The sequence below is a fragment of the Schistocerca nitens genome, chromosome 9, assembly GCF_023898315.1.
Source record: "Schistocerca nitens isolate TAMUIC-IGC-003100 chromosome 9, iqSchNite1.1, whole genome shotgun sequence".
In the NCBI taxonomy this organism is placed as follows: Eukaryota; Metazoa; Arthropoda; class Insecta; order Orthoptera; family Acrididae; genus Schistocerca; species Schistocerca nitens.
The window spans coordinates 31,745,092-31,769,815 of NC_064622.1; the positions used below are offsets into that span (position 1 = coordinate 31,745,092).

The window sequence follows — 24,724 nt, forward strand, 5'->3', positions numbered from 1 at the left end:
ATAAGTTATTGTTAAGATTTATTTTTAGTCAAGGCCATACTTTTGAATTAATTATTTGAAGTCAGGTTGTAATTTTTTGAGCATTCAGAAGTTGCGCTAGACATTGTGGATCAGTATTGACATGATAAGAAAAAATAAAGAGAAAGTAGGCTTAAGTACGTTCAGTTTTACTCAGCTGTTTCACAATCAAATAACGTATAAGTTTAATCTTCTCAGTCATTCAGCAATTTAAGTACAGCCACACACATATAAATACAGAAGTTACAGTTTGACGTTAAACAAACTGTACTATACAGTGCACATGGGTGTACAGGTGTGATACTGTTAGTTACGTAAGCCCATCCACCAAGGCAAGGTCAGATCACATCGGATGGCAAAATTCGGTTTTTAATTGTCCTGAGGCCAAAACCGCATGAAAATCATCACTCACATCGGTTTTGAACTGTCCTGAGGCCAAAAAGTGCATAAAAAGCATCAGTCAAACTGAAATCTGATTATTAATTTTGGTGCGACTGGCGCAAAACATGTTCAGTATGCTATGCACCGTTTTCTGCAACAAGCTGAAATCGAGAAACAGCATGTTCCACAACCGATCCAAGTTTTTTCGAGGTCAAGTTCAGAATATGTTGTTCATGGCGTGCCTTGAATGCAGATAGGTTTGCAATCGGAACACTGAACATAGCACCTTTCAGATAGCCCTAAAGCCAGAAGTCGCATGGATTACGGTCAGGTGATCGGGACGGCCAGGCTGTAGGTAAATGGCGGCTGATAATTCTAGCATTTCCGAAGTGGCACTTCGGCATCTGCTTAAGTAGATTTTCAATGTGCGGAGGTGTGCCGTCTTGCATAAAAATGATCCCACCCACACATCCACACTGTTGGAGAGCTGGAATGACGGGGTTGCGCAAAAGACACTCACAGCGCTTACCAGTGACGGTACAGGTAACAGGACCGGAAGCACCTGTCTCTTCGAAAAAATATCTCGCTATGATAAGTGATGCGGTAAACCCGCACCACACAGTCACCTTTTCAGGATGAAGTGCTACTGGTTGAATTGAGTGTGGATTTTCTTTTGCCCTTATTCGACAATTCTGTGTATTGACATGTACTGTCAGATGGAAGTGGGCTTCGTCTGTCCACAAAATCTTCCACGGTGAATCATTGTCCACTTCCATGCTATCAACAAATTATAAAGCAAAGGTCTCTCTTGCTGGCAGGTCCACATGAAGCAACTCGTGTACATAGGTAATTTTGAATGCATAGCAAAGAACTATGTTTCGTAGAAATTTACACTCTGTACTCACGGGTATGTCCAATGTTCGGGTATGTCCAATGTTCGGGCAATTCTCTGTGCACTACACGTTCGCACCCCACCACTCGTCTCCTCCTGCATTGCTGTGGCCACTGCTTCCACTGACGTCGAATCAGTTTGTTTCCTCCCTCTACCAGGTTGCACACCAGAAGAACCCGTCTTTTAGAATTTCCGAATCACTTTCTCCAAACCCATGAAAGTCTGACCGACGCCTTTTTTCAACCACTTCAGTGTCCGGAACTTCTGCAGAGCGACGTGTGCACACTCATCGTTCTTCTAATACAGCTTTACAAGCAGAGCGCGCTCCTGCGTTGTGACAGTCACGGCGAACGCTGCAGACGCGAAAGGAGGTAAAGCCGTATACGCAGCATGTTCATACCAACTTCAATGGGTCGAGCGCATGACAGGTGTTTTCATTTACGCATTATGGCACATACAACGCCATCTTTTGATCAGTTTTCATAATAGTTTCTTTCATCTGCCTTACGTTTTCCCGCCTCTCCGATAATATTCCGTTGCAATTGGACGTCATTCTGACGAGTGGTGTTATTTATACAGCGTGTAGAAAGTTTAACTTTAATTATAATCACCCTATATATCTACTTTCAAAATCAGTTTCTTCATTAATATATAATGTTTTTTTATGTGATCGAGAATATCTTGTACGTTACATTTGTACGCTGTGTCTGACTCCTTTCCCATAAAGCATAAGTATTTAGCATTTCCACAGGCTTTACTGATTAAATAATTGTTTGGTGATGTACTTTCAACAGATATTTAATATTACTCTAGTCAAGTTTTTTTTAAAAAAAACTTGGCTAGCACAATGTTAATATTCGTAGAAAGTGTATATACACACAACTGTTAACCACAGCTTGGCTCTGAGAAGCAACCTGTTAGTTTTATTATTTCATTATCCTAAAGAGAGCTGTCAGCTTTATTAGTTCATACATTAAGTTTCCACAGTACTTTTTGCAATGTAGGAACACTGTTCCTGGAAATAAGGTGCTGTGCGCAGTACCACAAATTTGTTGAACCAGCCAGAGTTACAGTGGGCATCAGTTGAGCCCAGCCGAATTAGGTTGATATTATTATCTTAATGTATTACAGTCCCATTAGTATTTCAGTGGATTTCTGTTAGGCTTTACGTGGTATTTGTGAATTAGATTAGTGCAAAGAACGGACATTAAATGCTAATATCTCTTCCACTGTAATCCGTATCACACGTTCCGTAGTATAACTTGAAGCATTTGTAACAAGATTGAAGACAATCCTAGCCAGTTCGAGGGTCATAGCACGTACGTATTTTGCTTTGTCACACTGACCTCTGACAAAGCAGATTTTGTGAGGTGTAATTCTTTTATGCCGAAATAATGCACGCTAGATAATGTAGCTTTGTGTTGATAAGAAATTACTCGATTAAGTTTGTTTTAATTGTAATGTACCGTCGTCAAACGTTATGTATAAACTGAAATGTTTGTATGGATGTATTTCCTTACAGTAACACGATTACTCTACCACCAGATTCACTTCTCTTCGTCGTTTTACATATGTACTCCGCAACCTGCTGTACTTTGTTAGGTGTGTCCCTTATTATGCGTTATATCTCTCGACCGAAATTACATGTTTCTTGATTCATTTCGGAATTAGAACGTTTGTAATTTTGTAGGTAAGTATATCCGTGGAATTCAACGATTTTCTTATTGTGTCTTACACTCCAATTAGGTGGATTTCCTCTGACTGTCTTGATGTCGGGAACCCGTGACGAAACGCGCAGCTGCGCTTTGGATCTTCCCTATCCCTCCCGTAAATCCAAACTGACAAGCGTTACGTGCCAGTAGATAAGAAATGATTAAACCAGAAGCTCTTTGTGAATTCCTTAGTGCAATGCTGCTCTTTTTCGGGACTCTTCAGATAAGTCCAAGTCTGACATTTACATTAAACTCGGTTAGATTTTAGTGTCGTCGCACTGCGAATCACTAGACAGGTACTTTTTGGCATCTGATGATTGCTACTAACTCCGGTAAGCAACTGACGATTTTTCAGTCAAATTGTAATGGATTTCTCTTCTCTTTATTCACTTTACTTCACTTTGTTTTTTTTTCATACTGTACTCTTATGATTTTGTAGCATTTTTAACTTTTTTATTTACTTATTTAATTAATATTTTTTACGTTCCAAGGTGGAACTGCGGCCAGTAGTGATGGCCGGTCCTTGCCTCTCGGTTGGGCTGATGGTGGGAATGATAGCTTGAGAATGTCGCTTCGACTCCGAGACTATACCACTGCGCCAAACTTATGGGCGAGACAGATAAAGGACCATAACGTACCAACCGATCGGTGGATACGAATGAAAATTAGGGAGTGTTCTGCCACAGTTCTCCCAGTTGTGCACAAAGAACTGGATGTCACAGCATGGCGTGAGGTTCACTAAAACTCTAAATGGGGATGGACCCGCTTCAGGAGATAATTGAAGGAACGGAAAAAGACAAAGTGTGTCACTCAGCGAGCAGTCCCGGTGCGCTGTGGCGGCATTCTTTATTACAACATGGCTCGGAAACTTGCTCACAGCATTGATTCATGTGCGCAGGAGCGTTTCGAACGACAGGCACTACTGCTATGAGCGGAGGAGGTGGTCGATCACGATCAACTACAGCAGCAGGTTGTAACACCGAAAATGCAGGATGCATGGCACCTGCTACCGACATGTATATACAGGGTGAGTCACCTAACGTTACCGCTGGATGTATTTCGTAAACCACATCAAATACTGACGAACCGATTCCACAGATCGAACCTGAGGAGAGGGTCTAGTGTAATTGTTTAATACAAACCATACAAAAATGCACGGGAGTATGTTTTTTAACACAAACCTACGTTTTTTTAAAATGGAACCACGTTAGTTTTCTGAATGATATTTTCACTCTGCAGCGGAGTGTGCGCTGATATGAAACTTCCTGGCAGATTAAAACTGTGTGCCCGACCGAGACTCGAACTCGGAACCTTTGCCTTTCGCGGGCAAGGGCTCTACCATCTGAGCTACCGAAGCACGACTCACGGCCGGCACTCACAGCTCTACTTCTGCCAGTACCCCGTCTCCTACCTTCCAAACTTTACAGAAGCTCTCTCGCAGGAGAGCTTCTGTAAAGTATGGAAGGTAGGAGACGAGATACTGGCAGAAGTAAAGCTGTGAGTGCCGGCCGTGAGTCGTGCTTCGGTAGCTCAGATGGTAGAGCACTTGCCCGCGAAAGGCAAAGGTCCCGAGTTCGAGTCTCGGTCGGGTACACAGTTTTAATCTGCCAGGAAGTTTCACGTTAGTTTTGTTAGCACATCTGAACATATAAACAAATACGTAATTAGTGCCGTTTGTTGCATTGTAAAATGTTAATTACATCCGGAGATATTGTAACCTAAAGTTGACGCTTGAGTACCACTCCTCCGCTGTACGATCGTGTGTATCCGAGAGCACCGAATTACGTAGGGATCCAAAGGGAACGGTGATGGATCTTAGGTACAGAAGAGACTGGAACAGCACATTACGTCCACATGCTAACACCTTTTTATTGGTCTTTTTCACTGATGCACATGTACATTACCATGAGGGGTGAGGTACGCGTTCGACGGGAGTTTCATAGGACTTGGAGGACGCATAAATTGGCCAGCCCGTTCTTCTGATCTTACACCTCTGGACTTCTTTCTGTGGGGTACGTTAAAGGAGAATGTGTACCGTGATGTGCCTACTACCCCAGAGGATATGAAACAACGTATTGTGGCAGCCTGCAGCGACATTACACCAGATGTACTGCGGCGTGTACGACATTCATTACCCCAGAGATTGCAATTGTGTACAGCAAATGATGGCCACCACATTGAACATCTATTGGCCTGACATGTCGGGACACACTCTATTCCACTCCGTAATTGAAAACGGAAAACACGTGTGTACGTGTACCTCACCCCTCATGGTAATGTACGTGTGCGTCAGTGAAAAAGACCAATAAAAAGGTGTTAGCATGTGGACGTAATGTGCTTTTCCAGTCTCTTCTGTACCTAAGATCCATCACCGTTCCCTTTGGATCCCTACGTAATTCGGTGCTCTCCGATACACACGATCGAACAGCGGAGGAGTTGTTCTCAAGCATCAACTTTAGGTTGCAATATCTCCGGATGTAATTAACATTTTACAATGCAACAGACGGCACTGATTACGTATTTGTTTATATGTTCAGATGTGCTAACAAAACTAATGGGGTTCCATTTAGAAAAAGAAGGTTTGTGTTAGAAAACATACTTCCGTGCATTTTTTTATGGTTTGTATTAACCAATTACACTAGCCCCTCTCCTCACGTTCGGTCTGTGGAATCGATTCGTCAGTATTTGATGTGGTTTACGAAATATATCCAGCGGTAACGTTAGTAGACTCACCCTATATATATATATATATATATATATATATATATATATATATATATATATATATATTAGTTGTATGTAAATGTTTGTAATTTAAATGCTTTCATTTAAAAAGTAAGGACATTGCTTCACTGTATGTGTACATTTATGTAGAAGTCTGTTGACGTTTATTGTATCTATCTGTGTTTTACTGTGAACCTTATAAGCACTGGGAATAAGCCAAAGGAATTGTTATTTGCACCAGCTAGCAACGATAATAGCAGTGCTTCTGCGTTGTACAATCTTTGGGTAGAGGGTGGTTGCGCATACCGGGCGGTGAGAGCGGGAGACGGTTGGTTCAAATGGCTCTGAGCACTATGGCACTTAACTGCTGTGGTCATCAGTCCCCTAGAACTTAGAACTACTTAAATCTAACTAACCTAAGGGCATCACACACATTCATGCCCGAGGCAGGATTCGAACCTGCGACCGTAGCGGCAGCGCGGCTCCTGACTGAAGCGCCTAGAACCGCTCGGTCACTCCGGCCGGCCAGCGGGAGGCGGGTTCCGGCGCTTGTACGAGGTGTGGCTAGAAAAAAAAAACCGGACTAGTACTGGTGAAACAATAAAACGAATGCAATAAGGCTGAATGTCGCGTGGCCTGTCACGTGACTCTCTCTCCGCCTACTGCTCGAGTTTCATCTGCCTCCTGCACTCAGTCTGCCCGTGGCGTCTGTTTTAAGTAGTTGACGTTTTGTCTGTGCGTCGGAAAATGTTGAGTGTACAGAAAGAACAGCGTGTTAACATCAAATTTTGTTTCAAACTAGGAAAATCTGCAAGTGATACGTTTGTAATGTTATAACAAGTGTACGGCGATGATTGTTTATCGCGAACACAAGTGTTTGAGTTGTTTAAACGATTTAAAGATGGCCGCGAAGACACCAGTGATGACACTCGCACTGGCAGACCATTGTCAGCAAAAACTGATGCAAACATTGAAAAAATCGGTAAACTTGTTCGACAAGATCGCCGTTTAACACTCAGAGCAGTGTCTGAGTTAACAGGAGTTGACAAGGAAAGTGTCGAACAAGTTTCCGATTTTTTCAATGTTTGCATCAGTTTTTGCTGACAATGGTCTGCCAGTGCGAGTGTCATCACTGGTGTCTTCGCGGCCATCTTTAAATCGTTTAAACCACTCAAACACTTGTGTTCGCGATAAACAATCATCGCCGTACACTTGTTGTAACATTACAAACGTTTCACTTGCAGATTTTCCTAGTTTGAAACAAAATTTGATGTTAACACGCTGTTCTTTCTGTACACTCAACATTTTCCGACGCACAGACAAAACGTCAAGTACTTAAAACAGACGCCACGGACAGACTGAGTGCAGGAGGCAGATGAAACTCGAGCAGTAGGCGGAGCGAGAGTCACGTGACAGGCCACGCGACATTCAGCCTTATTGCATTCGTTTTATTGTTTCACCAGTACTAGTCCGGTTTTTTTCTAGCCACACCTCGTAGTGTGCGGAAGTGTGGCGATAACGCTCTCGCAGTAGGGAGTACCATTTCGCCGCCATCATGTACGCGCGCCGGCCAGATGACTAGTAGCAGGAGGAAGGACAGTGAATGGGCGGAAGTGCCTGTATTAATTACAGTTGCCCGTTCCTGTAATTAGCCGTGGCCCGACAAGATGCTACCGTCTTCAACAACAGCAGCAGTTCCAGCAACACAGATTCGTCGTCGGCTCCGAGTTTCGTCGCACGCACAGCACTGAAATAAGACTGTTCATTGGTAGAAAGTATTAATGGCTAATCCAGCAGCACAACTGAATGTGATTTGATTAATGAACTCTATTTAAATAATAATCAGTTAAATTCAGAGCAATTGTGTCCTCGTTGCCCCCAGACATTGTTACCAAGCAGGATTCTTGTTCCCTTTTTTTTCTCATATGCTAACCTAACCGAAGTTTGAAAATCTATTACTGGAAAAAATCCAAATCTAAAGAAAATGCACAAATTAAGAGTGCGGAAGTTTTATTTATTTTACATATAGCATTGGAGAACATGGTTGTTTGGTTTGGTACGTATTCCAGTATTTTAATTCTGTTCAAGTCAGTAAAAAAAGGTTCATTGGTTTAGAAAATAATATGAAATCCAATTTGAAAATTAAGTAACTGCAAAGTAAAAAGTGTTTGCCTTTCTCTAAATTTCTTTGATGACGTTATGTTGAGGTCTCTGAAAGTCGTTGTTCACGTAACGAAGTTCAATACTAACATACAGTTTACGTGCATAGTTTCAAATCATTGCTCGATTGCGTTTTTAAGAATTTAATGACAAACTTAAAGTAAAAGTGACTTCTCAGTTTTCTTTATCATTACATACTCACTTAAAATTAGTGTCAAAAAACGTGACAACCTTCAGTTGCCACGTCAGTGTTTAATAATAAATGTTTTTCTTTCCCATAAACTTGTACAAGATTTTGGATGTAAATCGCCCTAGTGGGCTGGAACCGTAATTATTTCCTTTTTGTTCATTAGTGTAACTTTTGGATTCATGATCAGTGGTACCCCTTTTCTGTCCAGTGTTGTTCGTGAGTGAATGGACAAAATAACTTTCATTTTTCCAAATTGTAGCCCTGTTCGGTTTAATTAGTTTTTTTTATTTTTAGTAGACTTTTTCATCAGAAAGTTCCGTTGTACGCTTTCCCCCTACTTGTCGGTATTACTTCTTCGGGAAAGATAGCCTTATCCAATTAGAAAAAATTCCATTAGGTATACACGAGATCCACGGTCATATTTTACGAGGGCCGTTCAGAAAGTAACCTCCGGTTGATTTAAAAAAATACACCAAGTTAAATAAAAATATTTTAATATATACATCTTACAACTACATCTTTGCACTATTTTTATACATAGTCTCCATACCGATTGAGGCACTTATCGTATCTCTTCACAAGCTTTGAAATTCCTTCTGGATAAAAATCACCCGCTTGTGCCTGGACCGCATCTTTGAGCTCTTCGTCGTCATCAAACCGCTGTGACCCGAGCCATTTCTTCAAATGCATGAAGAGGTGATAATCACTTGGCGCCAGGTCTGGGCTGTAAGGTGGATGGTTGATAACGTCCCACTTGAAGGACTCAAGAAGGGCCGTTGTTCTGCGAGCAGAGTGAGGACGGGCGTTATCGTGCAAAAAAACGATACCGAAAGTCAGCATACCACGGCGTTTGTTCTGTATAGCCCGTCGTAACTTTTTTATTGTTTCACAGTACACGTCTTGATTAATGGTCGTACCACGTTCCATGAATTCAACCAACAACACCCCTTTGGCATCCCAAAACACCGTTGCCATCAGTTTTCTGGCAGAAAAACCTTGCGAGGCTTTTCTTGGTTTGGTAGGCGAATTTGAATGTGCCCACATCTTTGATTGTTCTTTTGTCTCAGGGTTCACGTACTTAATCCAGGTTTCGTCACCGGTCACGATTCTGTTTAACAATGGTTCTCCTTCGTCCTCATAACGTGACAGAAAGTCTAATGCAGAGGCCATTCTTTGAGTTTTGTGGTGGTCGGTAAGAATTTTGGGCACCCATCGTGCACAGAACTTACGGTAACCCAATCTTGCTGTCACTATCTCGTACAAGAGAGTCTTAGAAATCTGTGGAAAACCAGTAGACAACTCCGACATTGAGAAACGTCGATTTTCACGAACTTTTGCATCAACTGTCTGAACGAGTACGTCAGTCACCAATGATGGTCTACCACTCCTCTCTTCATCATGAACGTTTTCTCGTCCACTTTTAAATAAACGTACCCATTCACGGACAACTCCTTCACTCATAACTCTTGGTCCGTACACGGAACAAAGCTCACGATGAATAGCTGCTGCAGAATATCCTTTGGCTGTAAAAAACCTTATGACAGCACGCACTTCACATTTGGCGGGGTTTTCTATTGCAGCACACATTTCAAACTGCCACAAAAACTAAACTAGCGCAGGTACGACGTTCACTCGACCACGGCTTGATGCCAACTGACCTGTTGAGTGCGTGAACGCACAGATGGCGTCGCTACTCCCCCCACAACCCGCACTGTGACCAATCGGAGGTTACTTTCTGAACCGCCATCGTATATCGCAAGCAGGATAGGTCGATTAGTAAGGGGGAGGTTACAAGGTGACAGTTACATTATGCAACACGCACGAAGGGATCCACGTGAAACAGTGGGTGCAAATGGAATGACACCCAGCAGGACTGCAACGCGCGTGATCTCACGTTTCACAGCTGCACAGCATCTGCGCGGTGGTGGTCGCTTTGCGCAACCAGTACGGTGTGTTTCCTTGACACTTGCACATAGGAGGCATGGTCTGCGATGTCCTTCTCGGATGGGAGCAGATTGAGTCGCCGGCCGGTGTGGACGAGCGGTTCTAGGCGCTTCAGTCTCGAACCGCGCTGCTGCTATGGTCGCAGATTCCAATCCTGCCTCGGGCAAGGATGTGTGTGTTGTCATTAGGTTAGGTAGGTTTAAGTATTTCTACGTCTAGGGGACTGATGACCTCAGATGTTAAGTCCCATAGTGCTCAGAGCCATTCAGATTCAGTCTGAGTAGCGACTTTGGATGTACCTCATAAGACAAAAGGTGGAAGCACGTATTGCCTACAAGAAAGTTGTCGGAAGTCATCATTTTGATGATCCAGCTACGAGGGCTATCCACAAAGTACATTACGTTTCCGTTTGTGTCCGTTAGGGGTGGGGCTAGCGCGGCCATCTTGGTGTCATGGCATTCCGTCGTTCAGAGGACATCCTGCCATGCTAGTGAGAGGTTCGTGCTGTACTCCGTTGAGTTACTGTGACAGTTTGAAATGTCAGCGTTAATTGAAAATGCCGCGAAGTGTGAAGTGCGTGCTGTAATAAGGTTTCTGACTGCAAAAAAACTGTACACCGATAGAAATCTATCGGCAGCTTTGTGAAGTGTATGGGGACAACATAATCACTGAAGGTGGAGTGCGTCAATGGGTCATAAAATTTAAAAATGGCCGAACCAACGTTCACGACGAAGAGCGAAGTGGAAGACCCAGCATAGTGACTCCCGAACTTGTCGAAAAAGTCGATGCCGCGGTTCGTGAAAACCGTAATTTCACAATAACGGAACTCTCTATGAGTTTTCCACAAATTTCACGAAGTTTGTTGCAGGAAATCATTACCGAAAAGCTTGGTTACCACAAGTTTTGTGCAAGATGGATACCAAAAATCTTGACACAGATTCACAAAAATCAGCGAATGGCTGCAGCGTTAACGTTTTTGGACGCTTACGAGAAAGATGGCGACTCATTACTCGATCGCATCGTTACTGGTGACGAAACATGGGTTAAGCATGTGAACTGCGAGACTAAATTGCAGTCAATGCAGTGGGTGCGCACCAATTCCCCCCAAAAACCCAAGAAATGCATGCAGACAATGTCGGCAAGGAAGGTGATGGCGACTGTCTTTTGGGACAGAAAAGGTGTGATTTTTGTGGATTTCCTGGAAAGAGGCACTACAATAAACTCTCAAAAGTATTGCCAAACTCTGCACAACCTCAGAAGAGCAATACAAAACAAGCGCAGGGGAAAGTTGGGCTCAAAGATCTTGCTGATTCACGACAACGCCCGGGCCCACACGGCAAATGCCACTCGTGAAGTTCTCGAATCTTTTAAGTGGGAGTTGTTTCCTCATCCGCCGTACAGTCCCGACCTGGCACCGAGCGACTTCCACTTACTCCCAGCAATGAAGAAGTGGTTGGCTATGCAGCGTTTTGATGGCGACGCACATCTTCAAGAAGAGGTAACCACGTGGGTGAAGGCGCAGGCGGCCGAATTTTACGACGAAGGAATTTCCAAGCTCGTCCATCGCTACGATACGTGCCTTAATTTAAATGGCAACTATGTAGAAAAGTAGTATTTAAGTGTGGCTTTCATCTGTATATAATAAAAAAAATTTACAATACTTTGTTTATTTTAAATCCAAAACGTAATGTACTTTGTGGATAGCCCTCGTAATTTCGTGTTGAGAAGCATAATGTTGCATGGGCGTACTGACCTCTAAATCTTTGAACACTGTGCACTCACCGGTCAAGGTTATTGTGGCGCTCTACTTCTTCCATATGTGCGTCTTTTTGTGGCTGCATTCGGTCCTGACTTCATTTTTATGGACCACAATTTGCGACCTCTTCGAACTGCACAGCTGAAGGATCATTTGAATCGAGAGGATGTTCGGTGAATGCACTGTCCTGCCCCATCCCACGAGTTAAATCCCATCCACCAAGTACGCGATGGTTTGGAGAGATGCACTTCAGCACGTTCTCGTGCACCAAGGAGTCGTCAATGTCCGTGACGGAGGAATGGAACACCCCTATCCCGAGACCCACTAATCATGCTTGTGGCCAGCATAAGAGTACGTGGCAGAGCATCCACTGCTGTCCGTGGTGGCCACACAGCGTGTTAACAACCACGACCCTCCTTTCGTAATGTCCAGGAGACCATCATGAGTCGCGGTGACTTCATTATAATCATTGTCGTTGAGTTAAAGTATCATTTATGTTCGTCTCATTGCGTATCTCTTTGAGCTACCTTCTGTAGTATACTGTGGTGGTTCTTTCTGTGTGTAGTTTAATCCAGATATGTATAGTTTCATCCAAATATGAATAGTTTCATCCAGATATGCTTCAAGGTAGTGACAAATCATGAGGAAGTTACTTTTGGGCTTAAGTGTACTAACAAAGAACGAAAGACAAATAACTCCAATAAAAATAAAATTTTGCTATGGAACGACTATTTCGAAAACAAATATATTTAGCTGCATGACTTTTCATCAAGACTGAGTGAGACGGAGGAGTGGTAAAGACACTGGATTCGGGAGGACGGTAGTTCATATACCAGCAGGGCCGGCCAGATTTAAGTTTTCGCTTTCGGTATGTCTTCAGACACACGCCGAGATGTTTTCTTTGAAAAGGACGTCGTCCAGTTCCTCCTCTAGTCTGACCTTGTTCACTGTACTTAATGGCCCGTCGTCCACGGGACTGTTTTAAACTTTAAACTCTAAACAGTCTTCCTCCGTTGTTTCATGGATTGACAACTGAATCTCTATAGTGATGTAACTAGGCTGTGGGCAACCAGGACATTGCTCCGGGCCACCTGGGTTAAGGCGTCCCTGACATCTGAAAGAAAGCAATGAGGAAAAAACAAAGAAAAATTAGTAAGAAGAATCAGTCATGGGAAGCTTTACCTATATTAAAATCATAGTGTTGGTTTTGGAAATCAATCGGATGTGTTACACGGACTTCTTATTTCCATCAAAACACCTATCCCCGTCTCATATAGCTCCGAGTGTCTACTTACAGTGAACGATTAATATGTGTTACATCAGATTGGGGGATGCCCAATGGCGTAAGAGGTCATGTACACATGGTATTGACTGTTGCAAAGTAGATTTCGATGAAATGAGACACAATGACGAATATAGCGTCAGACCTAATTGCTCACAGTGTAGTTGTCAGCAACAACAACCAACACATATCAGCTCGAATTCTACCGATTCAGTACTAGAGAGATGTAAAGACTAGAAAATGGAGTCGTACTAAACTGGGACTCTGGGTACAAACAGTGTAGGCGTAAAGATGGAAGCTAGCACCACTTATTTAATTATATTTAAGCAGAAACAATAATTTCAAATCACATTTCATTCTATTTCTTACACGGATTAATTAAAAGGCAAAGCAGATAAACGAGGACTTCCCTACACAATACCATAATAAGCAGCATCCCAAATGTAACTTGTTAATAACATGTCACTAACAAAAAGAGTTTATTTCAAATATGTCGCGCCTGCAAGATGTCACATTCGAAAAAAAGATAAAAAAATACAGAGGATTATTATTAGGAACAAAGACCATAAGTGTGATCACTATTCCTTTCATGTGCAACAAACTGACCTGTGCTTTTCGGTTCGTGGCTAACCTCACCTCGAAGCACGTGAACATACAAAAAATAGCCAAATATTTGTGAGAAACAAGATTGCTAATGAAATCACAAATCGATTCACTCGTTACACGTTAAGCTGTGCTGTTGTGTTCCTGCCTAAAATTACCCTCGTAAATCGTGCCACATACAGAAAAAAAACAGCCAAATATTTGAGAGAACCGTGATTTTAAATACATCGCTACGCGTTTCTCTGTCAACAACTCAATATGTGCTCACAGGTTCATGCCTAGCAGTACCCTCGTAAATCACGGCATATTCCGAATAGGGAGCATAGTTTACACAAGTTACTAAGGCAACCACAGATAACATTTCATCATTGGCCGCATGCATCCTTCGCATCATGAACTCTTGACGTCACATAGGACGTCACAGTTCAAAGTCGGCGAGTGGCACTAGGCCGTGCGCTTGACCCCCAAATTAATTTGCTGAAGCATTTGTAGCTTAATATGGGAAAATCGTCTATTATCGTTACAAGTTCTTGTAAAATGTAATATATATTACGATAGAAAACGTATGTTTCAAATACCACAGTCAGAAAGTTGCCTTGTCGAACCATATCTGTGATAGCGAATACATGAATTATATTGAACGGAAATTTCATAGGAGAATGTATAATTTATATTATTCCGATACTCATGCAATTACAAGTTTTGCAAAAGTCATGCTTTCCCAGCAAAACGTACGTCAAGGAAACCTTGATAAACAGTTTGTATGACTGGTTTGTATGAGCAAATGAAATCGAACATAACTGCATTGTTGCAGATATACGTCCATCCTCATTAAATTTACGTGCCTGTGAGAATTTATGTTATTCGTGCGTACAAGCATGCAACCGATTTGACGGCTGTGTTATGTCTGCCAATCACTGACGGAATTCGGATGACTTACCCTCTAGCTGCTATCGTTGCTGCTCGTTCTTACTGCATTTCATGGTTTTCTTAAGATTTTCTGACTGCAATGGACACGTTCGTGTAGCCAGCCAGTCGCCTCCTCTCAAACTGTTGCTAAGCAACGGTGTTGGCCGTTGCAGAGACTCCAGTATTGTTAAGAAGTGCATCAAATCGCGAGATGTTGCTTACACTAATTGTAAGAGGACATGCGGATAGTTGTCACTGTATCATGAAAGATACTACACGGCGATAGTGTTGGGAGTGTAACCAGACTGGAACGACGAGAGTATTGCCCCGGCGGATAACGTGCCAAGGTCAGTCCATATTGTGATAAGAACATCACTCAATAAAACTAAAGAGACAGTATGAGAGCAAACGTATCGCCCAAGTCTATGACGGAAAATGCGTCATGAGTGACGTGTGCAATAGTGTGCAGAAAAGTAGTGAGACATTAAATTTACCTCTTGGAAGTATGTGCCGTTTAAGCAACCAACTGAAGACAGTTTGTTCAATTCGCCATAAAAAAACACAAAGGGAAATGATTTCTTGGATATAATGATAAAGAGGGACAGCAATACATACACGTTTGACATCTTCAGAAACCCAACAGCCACAGACATAATTATACATGCTTCATCCAGCCACCAGCTAAATCAAAAATAAAAAATCCGCGAATGGAACGGGAGCAGACCTCAATACATCGTCCACTAAGAGGCATCCTCTACTACGCAGATTATAGTGAATAAAGACGATAAATTACGATTATAAAAATCCGGTCTAATATCAATCCTCAGAGGTACAAAAACAATTTGAACACAAACACAACAAAAAAGAATCCTTCAAAAGTTCTAAAAAAAACTCTAAGAGAGAATAGGAACGATCGAAATGATAGCTTGTACGTGATCCACACTATAAGCTTAATCATACACGTGGGCGCGATTGCTCGATTTTAGGCAGCGGCATGATAATGCCGCGGCCCAACTCTTGCACGGATACTAAGAGTATAACCAGTTCAGCTTGCTGAGCTTGTACAAGTTTGAAATAGCCACCTGCGTCTTCATAGCCTGTGGTGATGCCTCCAGCATTACGAAACTGATCGTTAGACACAGAAACATGCTTTAACAAACAAAATTTACCAACGATGCAAAATCCGGCCTTGAAATCCTGCCCTATATGGTCATTCAAGTACGACAAGAATTTTGATCGCTAAGCACACACGTTTCAGTAGAAGTTTACATATTTACTTGGGTGTTCAAACTTCGTATTTCAGAAGAGATATATTCACAATTGTCAAGATGATTAGACTTCAAATGCACAATGTATTACTGCAAGGTGAAAATTTATTCCAGACTGCGACTCATAACCCAGATTTCCCGCTTTAAGCAAGTAGTCGCCTCAACTACTTTTATACTTCATTAGTAGAAGTAGAATGGTCGGCTTCGGACCGGTGGGGACAGGGTGGGCAGGGGTCGAAACCCGAGGCCCGGTCACGATTCCACTCCCTTCCCGTCCCTTAACGGCCCACCCCTGAGTTTTTAATTTTTTTAGACAAAGGCAAATTAAACAACTTATCTTTGTTCGTACAGTTGTCGACTCCTAGGGGTAAAGAAGGTACCTAAGCAGTGAAAAAATTAAAGCATAAATACCACGTGAAGGCCGCCATTCCGCCGGAACCAGCATTAGACACTACGCTTCATTCTACTAGCGATAAGACTTCCGCATACCCTTAAATCGCTTTTTTTGGGTGTGGTGGAGGGGGGGGGGGGGAAGGGGAGCAGGCGGCTAAGGCAATGCGTACAATAGCCTTGTGAACAAGGTGTGGGTGCAATAAACATACGTGCATCTGTAAACAAGAAAAACGGAAAGTAAGGTGTGTGACGCCCTAGACAAAGAAAATCGTTTCTCCAGGGCGCTTCTGTTAGACCGAGTAATTTTCATTTAAAAACTGAAAACCTGTGGAAAAACCTAGATTTAAAGTGTAGTGGCACGACTAGGACTAAAAAGTAAGTTGTTCATTAATACGAACACTAATTATGTATATAGTCGTACGTACTGTCAAGAACGTAGACAGGATTTAGTCAAAGTGGGGAGGGGAGGGGGGAATCCGATTTATGAGAAAGGGTCTTAAGAAGACCCACGTTTCCCCTTTATTCTGACAATTTCCGGAAAGAGTATTAAACAATTTCATTCGTAAATGTTCTCGGAGTTTCCACCAAGCGGAGATATAACCACGGTACTTAGGAGTGGGTTTTGCAAAGCCACTTCGAAGTAATCATGCTCCAGTCTCCCTTCACCCTGCAAGATCACTTTACACGCTTTTTTTTAGTCTGGCTCTGAGTTGAGGAAGATGACCAGGAATTGACGGGCACAAATTTTTTGAGACACCGTGATAATTGCCGACAGGGCTTTTTGAATAAAGAGAGCTCTGTTCGACAGAGAAGCTAGAACAAGTTTTGGTGACGAAATTGAAAGGGATCTGGAATTATTCAACCTTACACTTTGCCAAATTTCCTCAATTAAATATGCGTTTGTCACTTCTTGCAGTGTAAGAAATATCACTTTCTGCATTAAAGTACGTCACGATAGACAAATGATTGATACTAAATGAGGAGAATTTGGATTATTATTCATTTATTTTACAGGTTTTAGTGCCGGGAGTCCCTGAAGAAATGGTCCGCTCGTCTTCAATGCAGCTCTTTTCATTTAAGCAGTGTGACTACAGTTTAAGCTAATTAGAATCTGTCAGGAAAGAGTGATACTTGGAAAGAATTAGCTACGGTGGACCAAACCCGGCATTCACCTAAATTGAAAATTGAAATCACAGAAAATAATTTTCAACGTTTCTGGCGGATTGCTTCATATCACCTCCGCTCCAGAATCGAAGGAAATTTAGTTCAGCGGCTCAACACGCAGAGCTACACACACGATGGAGAAATAGGAAAAACTGGTTGTTGTACATTGTTTTTAAATAAAAGAAAGTGCGTCGGAACACAGATTAAATTCTGACATTGTATGTTATTCCTTTGATTGTTCATGTTTATTCATTTGATAGTGCATCAGTGCCTGCATATTTTAACATTTAATTGTGCATGGAATCGTTGGTATCGGTTGATAGTGTGTTACGAAAGAGTAAATAGATTTGGGACGAAAGGGGAAGGGAGGGATGTAGGAAGCAGTCTGCTCTGATGTATTCAAGCAGATCGCTGAAAAAATCCTTTAGAAACGAACGAACTACAGAACGTGGTGTCATCAAGTACTCCTTCCGCTCTCCACTAATCCCTCCCCATCGTTCCGTGTTGTAACTGGTTCTTCTAATTGAGTACCACCTGGGTGACGAGACTGGGTCACATTTTGCCATTTGGGCTACTAATGATACAATACTGAACAGTTTTTTTAAAGAAATGCAACCATCACCATTCGGGCGATATTGATCAAACTCAAGTCAATTTTTATGCAGAGATTTTAATTTAATGTTATACATTACGATATTTACCGCCGTGTTCCCTTGTGAAATACTAGAACTTCAAAGTTCTACTAGCTCTAAATAGTGAAATGATAATTAAATCAATACCCTAAGCGGTCGCCAGGGCCTGATATACATCAACGGTCACAGTTGAAAATGTGTGCTCCGACCGGGACTCGAGCCCGGGATTTTGTGCTTACATGGCAGACGCTCTGTCCATCTGAGTTACCGAGGACACGCTCCCCGGGAAACCCACAACCTCAAGTTACTATCCACGCACTACATTCGCAGTGCCCCTGCCCGTTACAATCATTACTCGCGGCAGACAACCTAACCGAGTCCCGTAACAGTTCACACAATGCGTATGGATCCAGCACGGAAGAAGAAGGTCAATGGGCGATTAGTCTTAACTATATGAAGATGGTATCTGTTCTTTCGGACGTGTCTAAATAATGGCTCAAAATGGTTCAAATGGCTCTGAGCACTATGAGACTTAACATCTGAGGTCAACAGTCCCCTAGAACTTAGAGCTACTTAAACCTAACTAACCTAAGGACATCACACACATCCATGCCCGAGGCAGGATTCGAACCTGCGACTATAGCGGTCGCGCAGTTCCAGACTGAAGCGCCTAGAACCGCTGGGCCACAGCGGCCGGCTCGTCTAAATAATGACTCCAATGCTAACATTAAACTACTATAAGTAGGTAATTAGACTATTGTAGTAGCAAATAAATGTATCTAATTTACTATGACGCTATCGAACGAATGAAAATCGGGTGTCCTCTTCTTTCTTGTTACAAAGCTTTCAATAATTAGAAGGTATCAAAACAGCAAACAGCACAAAAACAGTAAGCGTTAGCACTTACACTAAATTCAACTGCAACTGAGAACTGAACTGATTGACAAAAGCCGGCCGGAGTGGCCGAGCGGTTCTAGGCGCTACAGTCTGGAACCGCTCAACCGCTACGGTCGCAGGTCCGAATCCTGCCTCGGGCATGGTTGTGTGTGATGTTTTTAGTTTAGTTAGGTTTAAGTAGTTCTAAATTCTAGGGGACTGATGACCTTAGCAGTTAAGTCCCATAGTGCTCAGAGCCCTTTGAACCATGTTTTTGATTAACAAAACAACTGACTTATGACCACAGCAGTTGAGTCCCATAGTGCTCAGAGCCATTTGAACAAAACAACTGAGCTCAAGCGCGGAGAGCTACTGGTCTTGCCTACAATAGGGATAGTCGACAGCCGGTAGTGGTACTGATGTGTAGATAGTTTAAATTTTTCGTTGCTCTCACTGAATATCGAATGTGCGTATCCATTTTTGTCATATGACTGAAAATGAAAATATGTTTCAATTATACTACGCGGCAACTATGTCGTGTGTAGTTTCACTAGTTCCATTTAGGTGATAGGGGGAGGCCGGACCCTCTTGACACCATTTGGCTACGTCCTTCATCATGTAAACATATTTCTCCAGAAACCTGACACGTAGATCTTCTGTGTCAAGAGTATTTACGAGGTGCATTCAAGTTCTAAGGCCTCCGATTTTTTTTATAATTAACTACTCACCCGAAATCGATGAAACTGGTGTTACTTCTCGACGTAATCGCCCTGCAGACGTACACATTTTTCACAATGCTGACGCCATGATTCCATGGCAGCGGCGAAGGCTTCTTTATGGAGTCTGTTTTGACCACTGGAAAATCGCTGAGGCAACAGCAGCACGGCTGGTGAATGTGCGGCCACGGAGAGTGTCGTTCATTGTTGGAAAAAGCCAAAAGTCACTAGGAGCCAGGTCAGGTGAGTAGGGAGCATGAGGAATCACTTCAAAGTTGTTACCACGAAGAAACTGTTGCGTAGCGTTAGCTCGATGTGCGGGTGCATTGTCTCGGTGAAACAGCACACACGCAGCCCTTCCCGGACGTTTTTGTTGCAGTGCAGGAAGGAATATGTTTTTCAAAACACTTTCATAGGATGCACCTGTTACCGTAGTGCCCTTTGAAACGCAATGGGTAAGGGTTACGCCCTCGCTGTCCCAGAACATGGACACCATCATTTTTTCAGCACTGGCGGTTACCCGAAATTTTTTTGGTGGCGGTGAATCTGTGTGCTTCCATTGAGCTGACTGGCGCTTTGTTTCTGGATTGAAAAATGGCATCCACATCTCATTCATTGTCACAACCGACGAAAATAAAGTCCCATTCATGCTGTTGTTGCGCGTCAACGTTGCTTGGCAACATGCCACAAGGGCAGCCATGTGGTCGTCCGTCAGCATTCGTCGCACCCACCTGGATGACACTTTTCGCATTTTCAGGTCGTCATGCAGGATTGTGTGCACAGAACCCACAGAAGTGCCAACTCTGGAGACGATCTGTTGAACAGTCGTTCGGCGATCCCCCGAAACAATTCTCTCCACTTTCTCGATCGTGTCGTCAGACCAGCTTGTGCGAGCCCGAGGTTGTTTCGGTTTGTTGTCACACGATGTTCTGCTTTCATTAAACTGTCGCACCCACGAACGCACTTTCGACACATCCATAACTCCATCACCACATGTCTCTTTCAACTGTCGATGAATTTCAATTGGTTTCACACCACGCAAATTCAGAAAACGAATCATTGCACGCTGTTCAAGTAACGAAAACGTCGCCATTTTAAGTATTTAAAACAGTTCTCATTCTCGCCGCTGGCGGTAAAATTCCATCTGCCGTATGGTGCTGCCATCTCTGGGACGTATTGACAATGAACGCGGCCTCTTTTTAAAACAATGCGCATCTTTCTATCTCTTTCCAGTCCGGAGAAAAAAAATCGGAGGCCTTAGAAATTGAATGCACCTCGTATTTCGTGCCCGACATAGTCCGTATATTTAAATCCGTTGTTAACACGTTTATTTACATGCCTGTAACTTGCAACTAGAGACATATTCAAGTTGCAATCAGCCGAAAAAGATGAGAGAGTTACTGTGTGCGTTTCTCCCACAGAGGTGCCAGACGACGTGCCGAGTATCTCTGGTGTGAAGCCGCGATACCGCACGGGCGACACGCTCAACGCCACGTGTTCCAGCACGTGGTCCCGCCCAGCCGCCACTCTCCTGTGGATCGTCAACGAAGAGCCAGTGAGTACCGCTGCTAAAGTACGCGTCCCATAACGGCGCACCTCCGGATAGCTTACTCTTAAACTCTCTCTCTCTCTCTCTCTCTCTCTCTCTCTCTCTCTATATATATATATATATATATATATATATATATATATATATATATACGAGGTGTGGCTAGAAAAAAACCGGACTAGTACTGGTGAAACAATAAAACGAATGCAATAAGGCTGAAAGTCGCGTGGCCTGTCACGTGACTCTCGCTCCGCCTACTGCTCGAGTTTCATCTGCCTCCTGCACTCAGTCTGCCCGTGGCGTTTGTTTTAAGTAGTTGACGTTTTGTCTGTGCGTCGGAAAATGTTGAGTGTACGGAAAGAACAGCGTGTTAACATCAAATTTTGTTTCAAACTAGGAAAATCTGCAAGTGAAACGTTTGCAATGTTACAACAAGTGTACGGCGATGATTGTTTATCGCGAACACAAGTGTTTAGGTGGTTTAAACGATTTAAAGATGGCCGCGAAGACACCAGTGATGACACTCGCACTGGCAGACCATTGTCAGCAAAAACTGATGCAAACATTGAAAAAATCGGTAAACTTGTTCGACACTTTCCTTGTCAACTCCTGTTAACTCAGACACTGCTCTGATTGCTAAACGGCGATCTTGCCGAACAAGTTTACCGATTTTTTCAATGTTTGCATCAGTTTTTGCTGACAATGGTCTGCCAGTGCGAGTGTCATCACTGGTGTCTTCGCGGCCATCTTTAAATCGTTTAAACCACTCAAACACTTGTGTTCGCGATAAACAATCATCGCCGTACACTTGTTGTAACATTACAAACGTTTCACTTGCAGATTTTCCTAGTTTGAAACAAAATTTGATGTTAACACGCTGTTCTTTCTGTACACTCAACATTTTTCGACGCACAGACAAAACGTCAACTACTTAAAACAGACGCCACGGGCAGACTGAGTGCAGGAGGCAGATGAAACTCGAGCAGTAGGCGGAGCGAGAGTCACGTGACAGGCCACGCGACTTTCAGCCTTATTGCATTCGTTTTATTGTTTCACCAGTACTAGTCCGGTTTTTTCTAGCCACACCTCGTATATATATATATATATATATATATATATATATATAAGTTTATCTGCCACCATTCATCCTGTCTATCTTTGGTTTTCTCTCTTTTTAGCATTGTGCCAATCTCTTTTTCATATAACTGATGCGCTTCGATGGGCTATGAATCCACAGCCATGACTGCCGATGCATATTTACGTTCGACCTCCAGTGGGAAACTAAAATTATGAACAAGGAGGACATGGAAAGCGACTGCGAATAAGAGGTGACACTAGGTGAGAATGTGGATTGGCTGAGAAGCGTGCTGACATAGTCTGCGCATTTTTATTTAACTCTGAGTCCAGGTGGCCCAGTGATTAACGCAACTGCCTAATAAGTAGGAGATCCCAGGTTCGAGTCCCAGTCCGGCACGCATTTTCACTTCTCGCCGCTGATTCCGCATATGCAGCTAATATCATCAGTTCCTTTTCCTTCCTTTCCTCTACCCTCTTTCCTCCCACTTACACCTTCAATTACAATATAATCTCTCTTTTTCCGTGTCTCTTTCTCTCACTACCTGTAACTGTGATAGATAGGAGGTAGTTAAGTGGTAAAGTGCAAGGAATAATTTGGACCACGTCTTAAGCACAAAATTTATTGCGATTAGTCTTCTACCAAATTGCCACCCGATTTGTTGACGAATATGTCTCAACATTTCAAAAATGGCTCTGAGCACTATGGGACTTAACATCGATGGTCATCAGTCCCCTAGAACTTAGAACTACTTAAACCTAACTAACCTAAGGACAGCACACAACACCCAACCATCACGAGGCAGAGAAAATCCCTGACCCCGCCGGGAATCGAACCCGGGAACCCGGGCGTGGGAAGCGAGAACGCTACCGCACGACCACGAGATGCGGGCTCTCAACATTTAATCATAATATAAAATTTATTCAAATCAATGGTTTAACTGTTTTTATGAGATTAATAAGAATGTAGCCTCTGACACACAGAATTAATGAACAACTTTTACTTCAACACAATAAGACGTACTTCTGTTTACTAGCGTTGACATAAGCCTTCTGGGACCTGGGAATAGTACTAACAGTCTGGATACAAAATGTACAAATGTAACTAATAGAAAGGAACACATTTAGAAAGAAAAAGTGAGGTCGTTAAAATATCGCTTTAAACAAGAAACTGAAAGATTTACAGGATACAAAAAATTATTGATAATATGTAACTGTGGTTCAACGGCGCAGAAACCTTCTTCTGCTTTGGCACTTCCGTGATTATCATACAACTTGAAACGTCCCCTTAGAAAAATTATACGTGACTGTGCTTCAACTGAAACACAATAGTTTTTTTTAGCGCAACGCAATCTGACTTTCAGTAATCCCTACAAGAGAATGGCCCTGACTAAATTAACCTATACGTTTCACAAATCACTTACCTCACAAAAATCTACGTTACTCGAACTACTGCAATACAACGAGCGCCACTACTGCCAGCTAAATAAAAGATTCAAACTACGGAAGGCACTAACTACTGATAGGCACAGTTAGCAAAAGAAAGATTTTGATAGCGAACAAACAATGTATTTACCTTAATATTTTTCAAAAGTCATATATATATATATATATATATATATATATATATATATATATATATATATATATGTATATATATATGTTCATGACATCCAGTCTTACAAATTTACTCTTTCTTAATGAGACACGTCCAGATCGTCCGCTCTCAAAACTCCGCCATCTCTCTCCCCACATCCACCACTGCTGGCGGCCCACCTCCAACTGCGCAACGCTACGCGCTGTTAACATCCAGCTGCCGCTGCCCAACACCACAATGGCAGACAACAATGCAAACTAGCCACATACTGCACACAGCACAGCCAGTGATTTTCATACAGAGCGCTACGTGGCGGTGGCGTTACCAATATACACTGCTGGCCACCTTAAATGCAACACCCTGAAGGAAGCATCCGAATCAAGTGAAATTTACACCATGGGTTTGCAGCGATGAGATATGCAACTGATTAGAATTTCAGCGCAGACGCACATCACGCGCGCCTGTGGCGCCACCTCATAGCGCCATTTAAGGCTTGGCGATTTCGACGAGTGTACGTTCGGCACATGTGTTTACCTTGTGGTTGTTTCACAAGACGATCAGTTATGCCTCGTAGACAACAGCGAACATCTTTTGATCAAGTATCCGAGTTCGACAGAGGAAGGATAGTGGCTTACCGAGATTGTGGATTATCATACAGAGAAATCGCTAGTCGTGTTGGACGAAACCTAACAACTGTAATGCGGATATGTGACCGTTGGATGCAGGAGGGTACGACGGACCGACGTGGTCTATCGCATTCACCTCGGTGCACCACTGCACGTGCTGATAGGCAAATTGTGCGCATGGCAATGACGGATCGCTCAGTGACATCCCGAACCATAGCACAGCACATTGCGTCTGTAACGCATCATCCAGTGTCGGCG

The 24,724-nt window shown here is 42.9% G+C and overlaps 1 protein-coding gene across 1 annotated transcript in view; it reads left to right on the forward strand.

Annotated features, from left to right (window-relative positions):
* Positions 1 to 24,724, forward strand: part of LOC126203535 (uncharacterized) — an 849,800-nt gene that overhangs the window by 605,614 nt on the left and 219,462 nt on the right. Inside the window, exon 4 of the mRNA XM_049937860.1 lies at positions 21,042 to 21,175. Within this exon, the coding sequence (XP_049793817.1) occupies positions 21,042 to 21,175 (134 nt within the window). The remainder of the gene's footprint in view (positions 1 to 21,041; positions 21,176 to 24,724) is intronic.